The following is a 16,791-nucleotide window of genomic DNA, read 5'->3' on the forward strand; positions in this document are numbered from 1 at the left end:
CTTTTGACTATTGTTTTTATTTATATTGTTTTATTTATTTTTATTTTATTGTTTATATATATATATTTATATGTGTGTGAGTGTAGATATACATAAAACTGTGTAGAGAGAGATAAAAAGGTACAATTATATCATTCAAAAGAGGCAAAAAAAAAAAAAAAGAATACAAAAGAAGCTGTAGGAGGGAGGGCAGATGAGAGGTATTCCTCTGATCAAGACTAGGTTAAAAAGGAAACAATACATGCCTTTAGAAGGGTGTAACGTCTTCTAAATTCAGAAAGAAATAAGAGGACAAGGAGATGGGGAAGAGGGAGAGGATAAAGGGATTCCTGAAGGGATGGGTAGTTTAAAGAGTAGGGGGTCAAAGATAGTAGGTAAAAGAAAAGCAAAGTAGTGAGGAGAGAAAGGAAAAATAGGAATAGAGTGAGAAGGACAGAAAGGAAAAAATGGGGAAAAGGAAAATATACAATAAGTAATGATAAATTAGAATGTGAATGGTATGAATTTACTCATATATAAATATGAACATAAAACATTTTTGTTGAAGCATTATTTATCATTCATGGATAAATAAAATCAATATAATAAAAAATAACAATATGACAAATGGCAATCATCTATTTAATGCCATCCCAATTAAATTGTTAAAAAAAAAAATTACTGTTAGAAAAAATAATAACAAAGTTTACTTAGAAAAACAAAAGATCTGGCACTTCAAAGAAACTGGAGGGGGAGGAGATGGAAAGGAAGCAGATTCAGTAGTATCAGATCTTAAACCATATTATAAGGTGAGAGCATTATTGAAGTATAAAATGGATAATTTGATTATTTTAAATTAAAAGTTTCTCATACAAATAAAATCTATGTAGCCAAGGAGAGAAGACATGCAGGAAAAAAATAAGGAGAGGAAACTTTTATAGACAATCTCATAGAGAGAATGTTATTAGGATTGGAATATTGCTGTGGTCTAGGAAATAATGAGCTGGTTGGTTTAGAAAAAAATATATAGAAAAACTTGTTTTTAATGAAAGAAAATGCTATTTTCCTCCAGAAAAATAGATAACCATAGAAACTAGTACAGTACAGTCTTGCACATAATGAGTATGAGTATATTTATTTATGTTTATAGATGTTTGTAGATATGAGGAGGTTCTAGTGGAAATGCAGAGAGTTGTGGCAATCCTTGTCTGGTCAGTGCAGGTTCTTCATGAAAGAATCCAAAAACCCAATAAGTTTAAGTGGCAAAAAGGGAAGCTTATTGCTGATGAGAAATTAGCTTTGCTAGGAAGACTGACTTTCAAGTGGCAAAATTCTATTAGGGAAATGGAGGCTGGCACTGAGAAGAAAATGTCTTCACAGAGGGCAGGAGTCCTGGCAGCTATGCCAAAGAGGCAAAGCATACTACTTTGGACATTCTGCAAAGAATGAGTGAACAGAAACCTATTTTATGAGCAGATCTGGGGGCAGTTTGAACTGATTGTCAGACCAGGATTTCCCAATTCAATGGAAATAGTTTCCTGAATGAAGATGCGACTCCCCAAAGATCAATGGGAGTTGATGTGCCCTTGAATGATACTGCTTATCTCACTCTGGGAGGAGGATCTGCCTTCTTTCTAGACTCTCTAGAGCTTGGGAGACTGTAATGGACTGAGGCTTGAGTTGATGCACTTAAGTCCCAAGCATGTGAGGCTAAATAGTAATTGGACCATACTCTATTAATATATAAGCTTGGAGAAAGAATGGCTCCCGCCCATTCTTTGTGCAAGTCCTGATGTGTTGTATAGGAAATGATGATTTTGGTGGATGGAGGCAGGGGAATGGAAAGGGAAGCAGAAAGAGAGGCTGCTGGCTGGTGTCTTGACACAGCTGCTCACATTGCTATCGTGACCACCCTTCACCTCCAATCCCCTTTTCACCTGCAATTCCCCTTTACCTCTGCTGGCTGGCTTTCTGTCACGGCTGCCCATACTGCTATTGCAATCCTTCACCTCTACTGAGAATAAAGATTGAAGATTTTTCCCTTAACCTGAATTCCTGATTCCAGCTGATTTTAAATACACAGTCATCACAGGAGACCCTCATCTCTCTTCTTTTACAGATCAAAAGGAGACACAATTTCAGAGTGATAATTTTACAGATTAAAGAGAACACAGTTTCACACCTCTGTCAGATATGTGTATATGTATATGTGTGTGTGAGTGTGTGGGGGTGTATGTGTATGTATATATATACATGTGTATGTATATATATATATACCCACACCTAATTGTAGCCTTCTTTGGGGAGGTAGAGGAGGTGGGGGGCGGGGCAGTGAAGTATACAGCAGAATACAAAAGAAAACCTACAAGGAAGCAAAGAAAAGATGAACAGCTATGAAAATAATGTGTGGTGTTTATTAAATAGGTTTTCTTTTCTTTTTCTTTACTAGTATTTATTTTTCTAACTACATGCAAAGATAGTTTCCAACCTTTACTTTCACAAAATTTTGTATTCCAAATTTTTCTTTCCCTCTTCTCCATCTCCCCTCTTCTAGACAGCAAGCAATCCAATATAAACATGTGCAATTCTTCTAAACATATTTTCATATTCATTATGCTGTGCCAGAAAAATCAGATCAAAAGAGGGGAAAAATTCAAGAAAGAAAAAATAAACAAGCAAACAAACAACAACAAAATAAAGACGAAAATACTATGCTTTGATCCACAGTCTCCATAATTCCCTTTCTGGATGCGAATGATTCTTTCCATCACAAGTTCATTGGAATTGCCTTGACTCATCTGATTGTTGAAAAGAGCCAAATCCATCACAGTTGATCATCACATCATCTTGTTGTTTTGTACAATGTTCTTTTAGTCTGCTCAATTTACTTAGCATCAGTTTATGTAAGTCTTTTCAGGCTTTTTTGAAATCAGCCTGCTTATCATTAAACAAGTTTTCTTGAAATGGAAATGTATTGCTTTATAATGAATCCTCTCATGTTTTGCTGTGTACGTGACAATGATTTTTTCTTTTCTTATTTTGTATTTAGGTTTAAAATAAATCATAACAATAATAAAATTAAATATGCAAAGTGTTTTATGTGGCATTTTCTCACTTGAGCCTCACAATAATTCTTTAAGTTAGGCACTGCTGGTATTATTATCTGTATCTTATAAATGAGAAAATCAAGATTAAAGAATCATAGGATCGTAGATTTAAAGCTAAGAGGACCCTGAAAGATAATTTAGTCTAACTTATTTTACATTGGATGAAACCAAGACTTAAAGACTTTAATTTCTAAACCTGAAAGTCACACATGTAGTAAGTAGCAGTATAATCTACTACAGGTCTTCTGTCTGCAAATTCAGCATTTTTCCATAGTAGTGTATTGTCTCAAATTCTAATGATGTGTTAAGTGACTTGTCTAATGCCACAGAGGTGATATGCCAGGTAAAACACTCTCACAAGAAATGATTAAATTTTCAGCATTTTACACCTTGAAAACTGGAAAGCTACAGTGAGTCAAAACATAATTTATTGTTTTGTCAATTACCTAGATTTAAGATGTGATAGAAAATAATATTAACAATATATATGAAATTTAAAAGTGTGTTATGGAAACATTGTTTTCTGAGAAAGCAGTTGTTAAATACTAGTGTGCATGGGAAGTATCAGTGGTTGTATTTGTATTTGAACTTCAAATCCAGCACTCTTACACAGGTATACTCTTAAATGGTAGGTTGAGAAGTTTTCCGTGTGAAAATAAAAATAAAACCTATTAGAAAGAGAATTGGTTGATATGAAAGAGTAATTCAGACAAAGCAATATGAGGAATCTGTGTACTTAACATAACTCTAAAGTCAGGAAGATTAATTTAAATGGATATCCCTGAACAAATCCCTTTTTTCCTCTAAACCTCAGTTTCTCTACTTGTTGAAAGAACTCAGTAACTTTGAAAATTCTTTCTAGTTCTAACTCTATGATCCTATGAATGTAGATTAAATATGTCAGGTCAGAAGTATCTTCTTTCCTATAAAAAGGATAGCATATTACATGCATCAATATTCAATCATAGAATATTTATAGTAAACAATACAATCAGATTTAATGTCAAATAGAAATCTCTATTATGGCACTATGCAAGGGAGGCAGAAAGTTGAGTAGGAATACATCAGCTCTGTGGGCCCCTTTACAGAAAGTGAATCCTTCTACTTCTCAGATATTAGCAAAAATAGTTATATCAGAAGAAGGCAGAGAAAAGACATAGAGGTCTTTTATATATTGCACAATTACTTTTTTTTAAGGTTTGCAAAACATTTTACAAATATCTCATTTAATCCTCAAAACAATCCTGAGAGGTAGGTACTCTTAGTATCCTCATTTCACAGATGAGAAAAGTGAGGCAGGTAGTTCACTGACTTGCCCAAGGTCACATAGTTAGTATCTGAAGCCAGATTTTAACTATTTTTCCTGACTCCAGGTCCAATACTCTCTTCTCTGAGCCACTTAGCTGTCCAAGTCTTCTATTGTTTGGTGCACAGAAAACAAACTACATGTATGCATAACTTTAAATTCTAACACTGCAGTGAATCAGCCCATGTCTCAAATTTAGCCTCTGGAAATCTAAATGCTTCACTTTCTTTAAATGCTCCAGTCCATTAAGTCCAACTATCCAAATCTCTTTTAAGAAAAAGTTTTGGATTTTATGAGCTGACTCCACAATCTTTTCATTGCCACTTTCATCTCCTTGTTTCTGAATGTATAAATGGTTGGATTCAGAAAAGGAGTGATCACTGAGTCAAATATGGCAAGAAATTTGTCCAGTGACAATGTGGGGAATGGCCACACATAGACAAAGATGCATGGACCAAAGAACAAAATCACTACAGTGATGTGAGCTGACAGCGTTGAGAGAGCTTTAGATGACCCACCAGAAGAATGATGACAGACGGTAGTTAAAATGATGATGTATGAGATGATCAAAATAAAGAAGGCACCTAGAGAGATGAACCCACTGTTGGCAGTGACTAAGAACTGTAGCTTATAGGTATCTGTGCAAGCAAGTTTTATGAACCGAGGAAGGTCACAATAAAAGCTATCTACTGTATTGGGACCACAGAAGGGCAATTTTATCACGAAAGCTAATTGGATCAATGAATGGATGAGCCCAATGACCCAGCCAGATATCAGAATACCAATGCAAATTCTTAGGTTCATAATAGTCAAGTAATGGAGGGGCTTACATATAGCAATATAACGGTCAAAGGCCATAGCTATGAGGAGCACCATCTCTACACCACCTATGCAATGAATGAAGAATATCTGAGACACACAGCCTCCAAAGGATATTAATTTGTGCTTCTTGAAAAGGTCACAAATCATTTTGGGGGTCACAATGCAGGAATCAATCATGTCAATGAAAGAGAGATTGGCCAGCAGAAAGTACATAGGAGAGTGTAGGTGAGATTCAGAGATTACTGTGAGCACAATGAGGAAGTTACCCAGCATGCTTGCCATATAGAATACAGTAGAGAACAGAAAGAGAAAAAGTTGCAATCCCCAAGAATTGGTGAGTCCAATTAACACAAACTCATAAACAACAGAATGATTGGCTCCATCCATTGACTCAACCAGTAGGGCCAACTCTTAAATTACCTAAAGAGAAAAGAATGAAAAGAATCAAAAATATGGACACTTAAGTGGGGATCCTAAATGGAGGAAATATGGTTATACCTTGCAAGACAAATATTGTTCATTAATGTTGTCAATACTATAACTAGAGCAAATTTGTTTTGTTATTACTAGTTTACAAAACACTTTTACATGATTATCTCATTTGATCCTCACAACAACTCCAACATGCCACAATTCCTATTTTACAAATAAGAAAAATGGGGCTTAGAGAGACTACTTGGTTTTCTCAAAGTAACATAGATCTTCAGTGTAATAGGGAAGATTTGAATTAATGTTATATCCTTCCACTACTACTCTTCACATCAAATTGCCTCTCAACAGATGGAATTCAACTCACTGGTCCTGCATATCTTCTTACTATACCTACTAATCTATGCCACTTGATAATAGAAACTTATCTCTCAGCTTGGGACCAAGTTACTGCATAACAATTGCTAAGAATGCCATCATTATAATTCATGGTTGACACCTATAGAACAAAGCATAAGTTCCATGGATTCATCCATTTATGGATTGTTTATTAGAGCTAGAAAGAACCCTCTAATTAATCTAAACCAACCTATTCAGTTTGCAGATAAGGAAACTGGCATTCAGAGAGTTTGTCAGGAAAAAAAAAACTTGTTATAATGTACTTACATCTTAAAACAAACATTGACAAAGAGATCCCATTATACTTATTAAGTTTACTTTTTTATGTAAGTAATTGTCCAGATATTTTTCTATCTGTCCATCTCAGTATTTTTAGTGCCATATTTATTTGAAATGCCCTATGCTACAGAGCTGGGGCTGACTTTTCAGAAAAACTGTGCTATATAAGTTCTTTAAAAATGATTAAGATGAGATACAAAGAGTTGAAAGGGATCTGAAATAATCTGTCTGCTTCAAACCAAGGTAAGATTCAAGTTAAGCGAAATAAATGGTTAACTGAAACCACATTAAGGAGAGTTCTCCTTTCAAATTTGAAATCCTCACTGTTTAATCCACTGGCATTATAACTGAGTATTCCTGTTTTAAGAAGAGTGTTTCTACCCTTTAAACACTTGGCTTTCACTAAGTAAAACCTTTTAGTGGACAACGTCTATACATGTTGGGCACTAGCTTGCTGTAAAATATAAAAGTGATTGCCAGAGGTACCCATGCCTCCTGTTTTTTTTTTTTTTCCCAGATCTTTCTAAAGCATGAATGAAGTAAAAATAGTAGATATCTAATTAAGGAGAGGAAATTTGGCTATAAGGCTAAGTCTATATCAGGAAAACATAGATTTAAATCTTATCTCTGAACCTTAATAGATTTGTGATCATAAATAAGCAAGACCTAACTCCCTGAATCTCAGATTCCTTACTTGTAAAATGGGGTTGATAACATTTACATCATAGAGTTCTTCAGAGGCTAAAATAAAATAGCATAAAAACCATCAGACATAGAAGAGATCAGACCTATGATCTCATTGGTTTTGGAACTCTTAATGAATAAATTCCCTCTACCAAGTAATGCAAGTAAGCTCTCTCTCTGTAATTTGGAGTTTTAGAGAATTACCTAAAATACTAAGCATTTAAATGACTTGCTGAGAATGATACTACTATGGGTCAGAGGAGGAACTTGAACCTGCATTCTTGGCTCTTTCTCCATTAGACTATGCTGCACCAACTACATCCTGACTATGCCTGCCCCACTACTAAAATGTTCTATAAATATCAGTATCCACTATTTTTATTACATATTTTTTTATTATTTCTATCATACCTTTATTATATATTATTTCTACGCCGCCACCGTTCAAGTGTTGGACACATAGCAGCCATTCTTAAAGTAACTAGCCCTTTATACAGCATTATCTGTATAATAGCCCAATCAACCCAATAAGACTGCTTACAAATCCTTAAGGGCTTAGACTGTGTCTTTGTGCTTCCTTCAATACTAACTTTTATTGTCCACATTAGTATGAAGTGAATACCCTATAAATAATCAGATCAGTAAGGAAAGAGCTAAAGAAGGATCAAAGATGAGGAGGGAATAGCAAACACAGTCAGAATCAGAGAGAGAAGGGAGATATGTAAATGGAAAAGAATGATATAAATTAAAATATCATCTCTCTCACCTGTTCTGTCACAACACAAGAGGTAGTAGCATATTAAAGAGTTGAAAAGTTCAGAAAAGTTAATCTCTTTTCTTAGAATATTTTTATCACTACTGTTAAGTTGCAGGTATTTAGAGGGCAGATCCAATTTCAAATATTCTGCCTAATTCACAAATATAAAACTAAGAATTTATCATATAAGTTCTAATTTGGGTATTAGGAAAAAGTTGTCATCATAAGTATAATACTTGACCAGAGAAAGCATCTTGTGTAGCTTTTTTAATGTAGAAAAAGTTGCCAATTAACAGCTTTGTGTTAGTGACTAAGTAAAACTATGGAGAGTTAATAATAGCCATCTTATGATCAGCATGGCCTGGGATTTGTATCATAATATTATGTAAGTTTTCCCAAAGGTCAAAATGTTATAAACGTTGCTAGGCAATAAACAGAAAAGGAGAGAGGATAGAGAGAAACGGCCCCTGTAGGCTGATTGATTTTTGTGCTCTTGTCGAAAGAAGGAGTTAGTTCATTTGATGTTAAATTAACCCTCCAAAATGGATGATCTGAGGGATTTACTAAACTAATTGAGATACAAATTGAAGAAAATATCCCAAGAGTCTTAATGGACATAAGGCAGTTAAGTGGTATAAGGAGAGAATTTCCAGGCCCCTACAGCTACCAATTCTTAGTAACTAATAAATATTAAATAAAGCCTTCAGAGCTCTATTTGATAGAGACCAAAGCTCTCATTGAATGCATAAACCTCAAGGCTATTATCGCTTTCAAAGTCAGTCAATCCTCAGGAACACAGGTAGCAATTCTGAAGGTAGCAGTCCTTCACTTAAAATAAAATTCCCTCAAATTAATCTCTAATGATACTACTTACCCAATAGAATCTCCTCATTTAAAATCTTGGGAAGGAAGGGAATACACCCATGAGTGATCAGAGTTCCTCATCCTGCCAAGAAAATGAGAAGGAAATATTTAGAATTGACAGTTGAGGTTTGTAAACTCGCTCATATTCTTGGGAATATGATAAAAGAAAAAGAGACACAGAGCAAGAGAAAGAGACAGAGAAAGATGAGAAGAAGAAGGAGAAGGAGGAGGAGGAAGAAGAGGAGGAGAAAGAGGAAAAGAAGGAGGAGGAGGAGGAGAGGAGGAAGAGGAGGAGGAGGAGGAGGAGGAGGAGGAGGAAGAGGAGGAGGAGAAAGAGGAAAAGGAGGAGGAGGAGGAGATGAAGAAGAAGAAGATGGAGGAGGAGGAGGAGGTAGAAGAGGATAAAGAGGAGATGGGGAGGAGGAAGTAGAGAAAGAGAAGGAAGAGGTGGAGAAGGAAGAGGAAGAAAGGAAAGAAGGAAGGAGGGAAAGAAAAAGAAAAAGGAGATAGGGAAACAAAGAGGGAAGAAGAAGTAAAGGCAGGAGAAAAGAAAGGATGGAGACAGTGAAGGAAAGAAAAGAGAAAGAAAAAGGAGGGAAGATGAATGGAAGGAAGGTGAAGAAGGAGAATGGATGGAAATGAAAGAAGAAGAAGAGAGAATTATAAATCAATGGAAAATAGAGAAGAGTTCTGTAGGGAACTAGATGAGGGAAGAATGAGAAATTTAAATTGGCCTTTCCCTCAAAGCCACCAAATTTGAAATCTTAATGGATTTTCATTCATTCCTGATAATGAACACACAGAGAGAGACAGAGAAATATAGGAAAGGAGGGGGAGGGAGAAGAAGAAGGAAGAGAGAAGGAGGCAGAGGAAAGAGAAAGAGAGACAGAGTCAGAGAGACAGAGACTGAGAGAAAGAGTCCAGATGACTCTTGAATTGGGAACTGGGGCTTCTTCCTATCTCATTGCCCATTCCCAGTGGCAGAACTTTAAGCATTCTCTTTCTCATTTCAACCCTGTCCTGCTTCCTTTACACACTAAATAGAAACTTCCTAAGGAGCAGTTATATGGCATCCTGAGTAATCCATTTCTCCTCCTATAAGGTAATTTCCCAGAATTTCTTCTCTGATGGGATCTTGTCTTTCCTCCAAAGTTAGAATACCTTCAAGAAAATTTGTCTTACTTCTTTCCCTAGATAGATTTTATGATGCTCTCCTCAGGTATCATAAATATTAGTTACAATTCTAAAGATTTGGGATGCTGAATTAATGTGATAATGCCACTTCTCCCTTATAAGATTTGGTAGGAATATGTTTTTGGACAGTAAAAAAAAAAAAAAAAAAAAAAACAGAGAAGATAGTGTCTACAAATCAAAAAGATTTGTCAACATGGCTTCATTAAGAACAGGCCATCCATTCTCCAATTGATAAATGGTCAAAAGATACAAACAGACAATTCTCAGATGAAGAAATTGAAACTATTTCTAGCCATGTGAAAAGATGATCCAAGTCATTATTAATCAGAGAAATGCAAATTAAGACAACTCTGAGATACCACTACACACCTGTCAGATTGGCTAGAATGACAGGGAAAGATAATGAGGAATGTTGGAAGGAATGTGGGAAAACTGGGACACCGATACATTGTTGGTGGATTGTGAACACATCCAGCCATTCTGGAGAGCAATTTGGAACTATGCTCAAAAAGTTATCAAACTGTGCATACCCTTTGATCCAGCAGTGTTACCACTGGGCTTATATCCCAAAGAGATTTTAAAGAAGGGAAAGGGACCTGTATGTGCAAGAATGTTTGTGGCAGTTTTCTTTGTAGTGACCAGAAACTGGAAACTGAGTGGATGCCCATCAATTGGAGAATGGCTGAATAAATTGTGGTATGTGAATATTATGGAATTTTATTGTTCTGTAAGAAATGACCAGCAGGATGATTTCAGAAAAGTCTGGAGAGACAACAATACTATATCAATTCTGATGGACCTGGCCTCTTCAACAATGAGATGAACCAAATCACTTCCAATAGAGTAGTAATGAATTGAACCAGCTACACCCAGCAAAAGAACTCTGGGAGATGACTATGAACCACTACATAGAATTCCCAATCTCTCTATTTTTGTCTGCCTGCATTTTTTTATTTCCTTCACAGGCTAATGGTACACTATTTCAAAGTCCAATTCTTTTTGTACAGCAAAGTAACTGTTTGGACATGTATACATATATTGTATTTAACTTATACTTTAACATATTTAACATGTATTGGTCAACCTGCCATCTGGGGGAAGGAGTCAGGGGAAGGAGGGGAAAAGTTGAAACAAAAGATTTTGCAATTGCCAATGCTGAAAAATTATCCATACATATATCTTGTAAATAAAAAGCTATAATTTTAAAAAATACCTTTTGATGCCAAAAAAAAAAAAAGAACAGGCCATACTATATTATGTTTATGCCCTTTTTTTGATAAGAGTAACTAAATAAGTTGGATAAATGTTGAAGATATCATTTAACTAAACTCTGATTCGATAAAGCATTTGCTAAAGTATCTTGCTGTGATTATGGATAAATCTTTGTTAAACAATAACACAAAAATCACTGATTCTGAACTGGTTAAATTGCTGGACCAAAGAGTAATTGGTGGTTTTAAAGTGTGCCATCATTCTTGGCCCTGTATTATTTGATGATAAATAGGCAAGGGCAACTAGATGGTACAATGGATAGAGTGCCAAGTCTAGAGTCAGGCAGATTTTCTTCCGGATGTTAAATTTGGTTTCAGACACTAATTAGAAGTATGACCCTGGGCAAATCACAAAATCCTTGCTTCATTTTTCTTATCCGTAAGCTGAAGAAAGAAATGGCAAAGCCATTTGGAACTAGGGCACCTAAATCACTAAACTTTACAAGTCCTTTCATCCGTATAGTATCAACGGGTTTTATCTCAAAGAGATCAAAGAAAGAGGAAAGGGGTCTATATTATAAACCACTTTTAGTATTTCTTTTTTTATATAGTCTCAAAGAAGTAAAAACTTTTAAAGTGCCTATCAATCAAATGCAATCAAATACTATTATGCTATGAGAAATGATGAAAAATGAACTGATACAGAATGAAGAGAACAGAACTAGAATCATTTGTGTATATTTACAATGTTGGGGAAACAAACTTTGAAACACTTAAGAATTCTGCTTCATTAAATGACCATCCAGAATTCTAGAGGACCAATAATGAAGATTGACAGAAATATGATGAACTCATGTTGCTGAATAACTTTTTAACATGAACAATATGGGAATTTGTTTGCTTGAATAAGTTTATTTTTTCAGAATTTTTAATTTTCTTTTTTTCCCTCCTAGTAGGACATCTAAAAATGAGAGCAAAAGAGTAGAGAAAGGATTACCAAAAATAAACATACAAATAAAAAAAATAACAGAAGGAAGCCAGGAAGGAATAACATACAAGTAGGATAGTTTTAAAAGCTGAAGATTGAATTTGTTATACTTTTTTTAAAAACAACTTTACATAGCAGTTTTATATAGCTTTATATATAATCCCCTCCTATTCTATGAAATATAAGAAAATGCTTATTTAATTTGTGTTTAAGTTCAGAATTTGACACCTAATATTTAATTATAAAAAAGAAAAGGAAAACAGTGGCCAACGGATATGTTATTATTTAAGATACCAGTGATGTGAAAATTAATGAGGTACCAAATGTCAGCAATATGGGGTTTCAAAAGCTTTAACTATAGCTAGTTCTTGTTCCAAAAGAGTATGGCTCTTTTTTGCAATGATAAACTTATGGAAAAAGTATACAAAGTCCTGGAACAAAGAAAAGAGCAATATGACCTGACAAAAAAGAGATAACCCAATACTGGCTGTTTTGGTCTCTATAATGAACTGTTTTTATAGACTTGGGCATTTCCATATAGGGCTTGAGATGAACTTGAGGTAAGTGAATGTAAATTTGTGCTTCTAGTGTCTATTATCTTACTGAGATCATTTCTGATTGTTCCAAACATGATAGTTAAATTTCCTCTTCTACCTACTTCTACTGGGTTTTGCATAGTGGACCTCCGGACCTTACTTGACCTTGTTTCTAATTGTTCCTCATAACATTCTCTTATCTCAGTTTAAGTCACTTTCTAGCTCTGTACCTAAAACCTAGAGTCAACCCACCTGTACTTCCCTATCTAAGAGTAAAAAAAAAAGTAGCATGGTATCATGGAAAGAGCAAAGGCTGTGGGACAGAGGACATGCATTCAAGCATTGTGTCTGATACCTATGACTGACTTTAGGCAAGTCACTCAATCTCTCTAGGCCTTAGTTTCCTGATTTGCAAAACAAGAAAGTTGAATTAAATGGCTTCTGTGGTCACTTTTAGCCGTAGATCATAGGATTTAGAGATAGAAAAGAAGTTAAAAGCCATTGAGTCCAAATCCCTCATTTTATGTATGAGGAAACTGAGACACAAAGAGTTTGAATGATGACTATTTAGCAATTATCCTAAATGGAATTTAAACCTATGTCTTCTTGATTCTAAGTTTAAGACTCTATTCAACTCTGATCTAAGATCCCACAATCAAAACTGGGATTATAGACTGTTGGATTAGTGGACACAAATTATATTTCTCTGTTTTCAACTATATCTAACTATTTTACTAGCTCAATGCAATTATTAGCTCTAGATAGGAGCTATATTCTGGTATCCTTGTTAGGAGAGAGAGAACTTGAGTAGCAAAAATCACATAAACAGTCTTAGTATGAATTTGGAACATAGCATCAAAATAATTGATTTTGCCTTTTTCAATGTAGCCATAACATCACAGACTAAAACAGATGACTCAAGGAAAACAAAAAGAGCTTGTATCCTTGGAAGACTGAAGTCAGATGCCTAAGAACTACAGATCACCATGATTTATGCTCCCTATCATGGACTCATTGCTATTAACCTCTCCAGATTTCTGCTCCTACATTTTCTATATGTGTCTTCCCACCATCACATAAAGTCAAAAACATTTATTAAGCATCTGTCAGGCACTATATTAATCTCTAGGAATGCTAAGACAAACAAACAAAAAAAGATAGCCCATGCCCTGAAGGAATTTCTTTTCTACTGGGGGAAAGATAACACATAAGACATTAGTAAAAGGGAAAAAAGGAGAATATATATTCATAAATAAGCACCAGAAGCAGATTCCAAAGAGGTGTATAGGATTGCTGGCCTGAATATGTCATCAGAATGGAAATTTTAAAAGGAATTCCCCCGTGGAACGAAGGAGCCATGAATACAAGGATCTTCCAGGTGAAATAACAGCTAAGCCATGGTATAGAAGAGTCAGAAACATAGCCAGGAGCTAAATAAAATACACTACTACTATTTCTATCACCTGCTTTGTATAAAGTATGCCCTCATTTCAAGTTTCTGGTACAAAGTAAAGTAAGCAGAGGGGGGAAAAAACCACAATGATTATAACTATGTAAGTAAAAAGTACAATCATAAAATAATCAAGAATGAATATTGCAAAATTATAAAGGATAAGTTTTCCTCCAAAGAGGAAATATGAGAAGAAATCTGCCAAATTTTTTACAAAAGATTAAGTGGGGAAGAAGGAGAGTTCAACGAATATGGAGAATTGCCTTTATTGTCGGCTTTTTAATGTGTTGATCATTTTGTGGGGGGAAGGGGGTTATTTTCTTTTGCTTTTAGAAAATTGTTAATGGAAAGTGGTGCTCTTGAATAGGAAGAAGACATGAAGCGATTTAAGTCATATAAAAACAAAGATTAACAATAAAAATTTATTTTTAAAAATCATGATTCAGCTTTCAAGTATGACATTAAAACTGAAGATAGAAATTCAACATGTGGGAGAAAACCTATAAACACAATTTTATCTTTATAACTTAGGAATACCTTTCATTTAGAAGTATTATCAAATCAACTAACTTTATTACAATTGTCTGACTACAGACTTATATTTCTCTTTTTTTAAGCTTTTTTTATTTTCAAAACATATGCATGGATAATTTGACAACATTGACCCTTGCATAGCCTTTTGTTTCAGATTTTCTCCTCCTCCCAATTCCTCCTCTAGATGGCAAACATTCAATATATGTTAAACATTTTAAAATATATTAAATCCAATATGTATAAACATATTCTCTTGCTGCACAAGAGAAATGAGATCAAAAAAAGAAAGTAAATGAATAGGAAAACAAAATGCAAGTAAACAACAAAAAGAATGAGAATATTATGTTGTAATCCACATTCAGTTCCTATATTCCTCTCTGTGGGTGTAGATGGCTCTCTTCATCACAAGATCATTGGAATTGGTCTGAATCATCTCATTGTTGGAAAGAGAAATGATCATTGTACAATATTGATGTTGTTGTGTACAGTGATCTCCTGGTTCTGCTCATTTCACTTAGCATCAGTCCATGTAAGTCTCTCCAGGTCTCTCTAAAATCATCCTCCTGATAGTTTCTTATAGAACTATAATATTCTATAACATTCATATAGCATAACTTATGCAGCCATTCTCCAACTGATGGGTATCCACTCAGCTTTCAGTTTCTTGACACTATGAAAAGGGCTGCCACAAACATTTTTGCACATTCGGGTCTCTTTCCCTCCTTTAAGATCTCTTTGGGATATAAGCCCATAGAAACACTGCTGGATCAAAGGATATGCACAGTTTGATAACTTTTTGAGTATAGCTCCAAATTGTTCTCCAGAATGGTTGGATCCGTTCACAGTTCCAACAACAACATATCAGTGTCCCAGTTTTCCCACATCCCCTCCAACATTCATCCTTGTCTTTTCCTGTCATTTTAGCCAATCTGAGAGGTGTGTAGTAGTATCTCAGAGTTGTCTTAATTCTCTGATCAATAGTGATTTAGAGTACCTTCTCATGTGATTAGAAATAGTTTTAATTTCTTCATCTGAAAATTGTTCATATCCTTTGACCATTTATCAATTGGGGAATGACTTGCATTCTCATAAATTTGAGTCAATTCTCTATATATTTTAGAAATGAGGCCTTTATCAGAATCTTTAAATGTGAAATGATTTTCCCTTCTGATATTGTCTACATTAGTTTTGTTTGTACAAAAACTTTTTAACTTAATATAATCAAAATTGTCTGTCTGGTGTTCAGTTATGAGTTCCAGTTCTCCTTTTGTCACAAATTCCTTCCTTCTCCAAAGATATGAGAGGTAAACTATCCTATGTTCTTCTAATTTATTTATAATCTCATTTTTTATATCTAAATCATGAATCCCTTTAGATCTTATCTTGGTATGTGGTGTTAGGTGTGGGTTGGGCACTAATTTCTTCCATACTAGTTTCCAATTCTCCTAGCAGTTTTTATCAAATAATGAGTTCTTATACCAAAAGCTGGGGTCTTAGGGTTTTTCAAACACTAGATTGCTATATTTATTGCATATTCTGTCCTGTGATTCTAACCTATTCCACTGAAAGACTACTCTGTTTCTTAGCCAGTACCAATTTTGATGACAGCTGCTTTATAATATAGTCTTAGGTCTGGCACAGCTAAGCCACCTTCATCAGGATATTTTTCATTAATTCCCTTGAAATTCTTGACCTTTTGTTCTTCCAGATGAACTTTATTATTTTTTCTAGATCTGCAAAATAATTTCTTGGGAGTTTGATTTGCATGGCACTAAATAAATAGATTAATTTAGGTACTATTGTCATTTTATTATATTCATTCAGCCTACCCATAAGCACTTGATATTTTTCCAAATGATTAGATCTGACTTTATTTGTGTGGAAAATGTTGTATAGTTATATTTGTATAGTTCCTGACTTTCCCTTGGCAGATAGATTCCCAAACATTTTAAACTATCAACAGTTATTTTGAATGGGATTTCTTTTTGTATCTCTTGCTGCTGGATTTTGTTGGTAATATATAAAACTGCTGATAATTTATGTGGGATTATTTTGTATCCTGCAACTTTGCTAAAGCTGTGAATTATTTCTAGTAGTTTATTAGTTGATTTTCTAGGGTTCTCTAAGTATACCATCATCTGCAAAGAGTGATAATTTGGTTTTTTCATGACCTACTCTAATTCCTTTAATCGTTTTTTTCTTCTCTTATTGCCAAAGCTAATATTTCTAATACAATATTGAATAGTAATGGT

General features: G+C 34.5%; 1 protein-coding gene across 1 annotated transcript; it reads right to left on the reverse strand.

The window, feature by feature from the left end:
• Positions 1-4,662: 4,662 nt before the first annotated feature.
• On the reverse strand, positions 4,663-5,616 carry LOC127549174 (olfactory receptor 4F3/4F16/4F29-like). The gene has a single exon (XM_051977006.1). The coding sequence runs from the start codon at positions 5,599-5,601 to the stop codon at positions 4,663-4,665; it is 939 nt and encodes a 312-aa protein (XP_051832966.1). The 5' UTR covers positions 5,602-5,616.
• Between the last annotated feature and the right edge of the window lie 11,175 nt (positions 5,617-16,791).

This window comes from Antechinus flavipes, chromosome 2 (assembly GCF_016432865.1).
Source record: "Antechinus flavipes isolate AdamAnt ecotype Samford, QLD, Australia chromosome 2, AdamAnt_v2, whole genome shotgun sequence".
Lineage (NCBI taxonomy): Eukaryota > Metazoa > Chordata > Mammalia > Dasyuromorphia > Dasyuridae > Antechinus > Antechinus flavipes.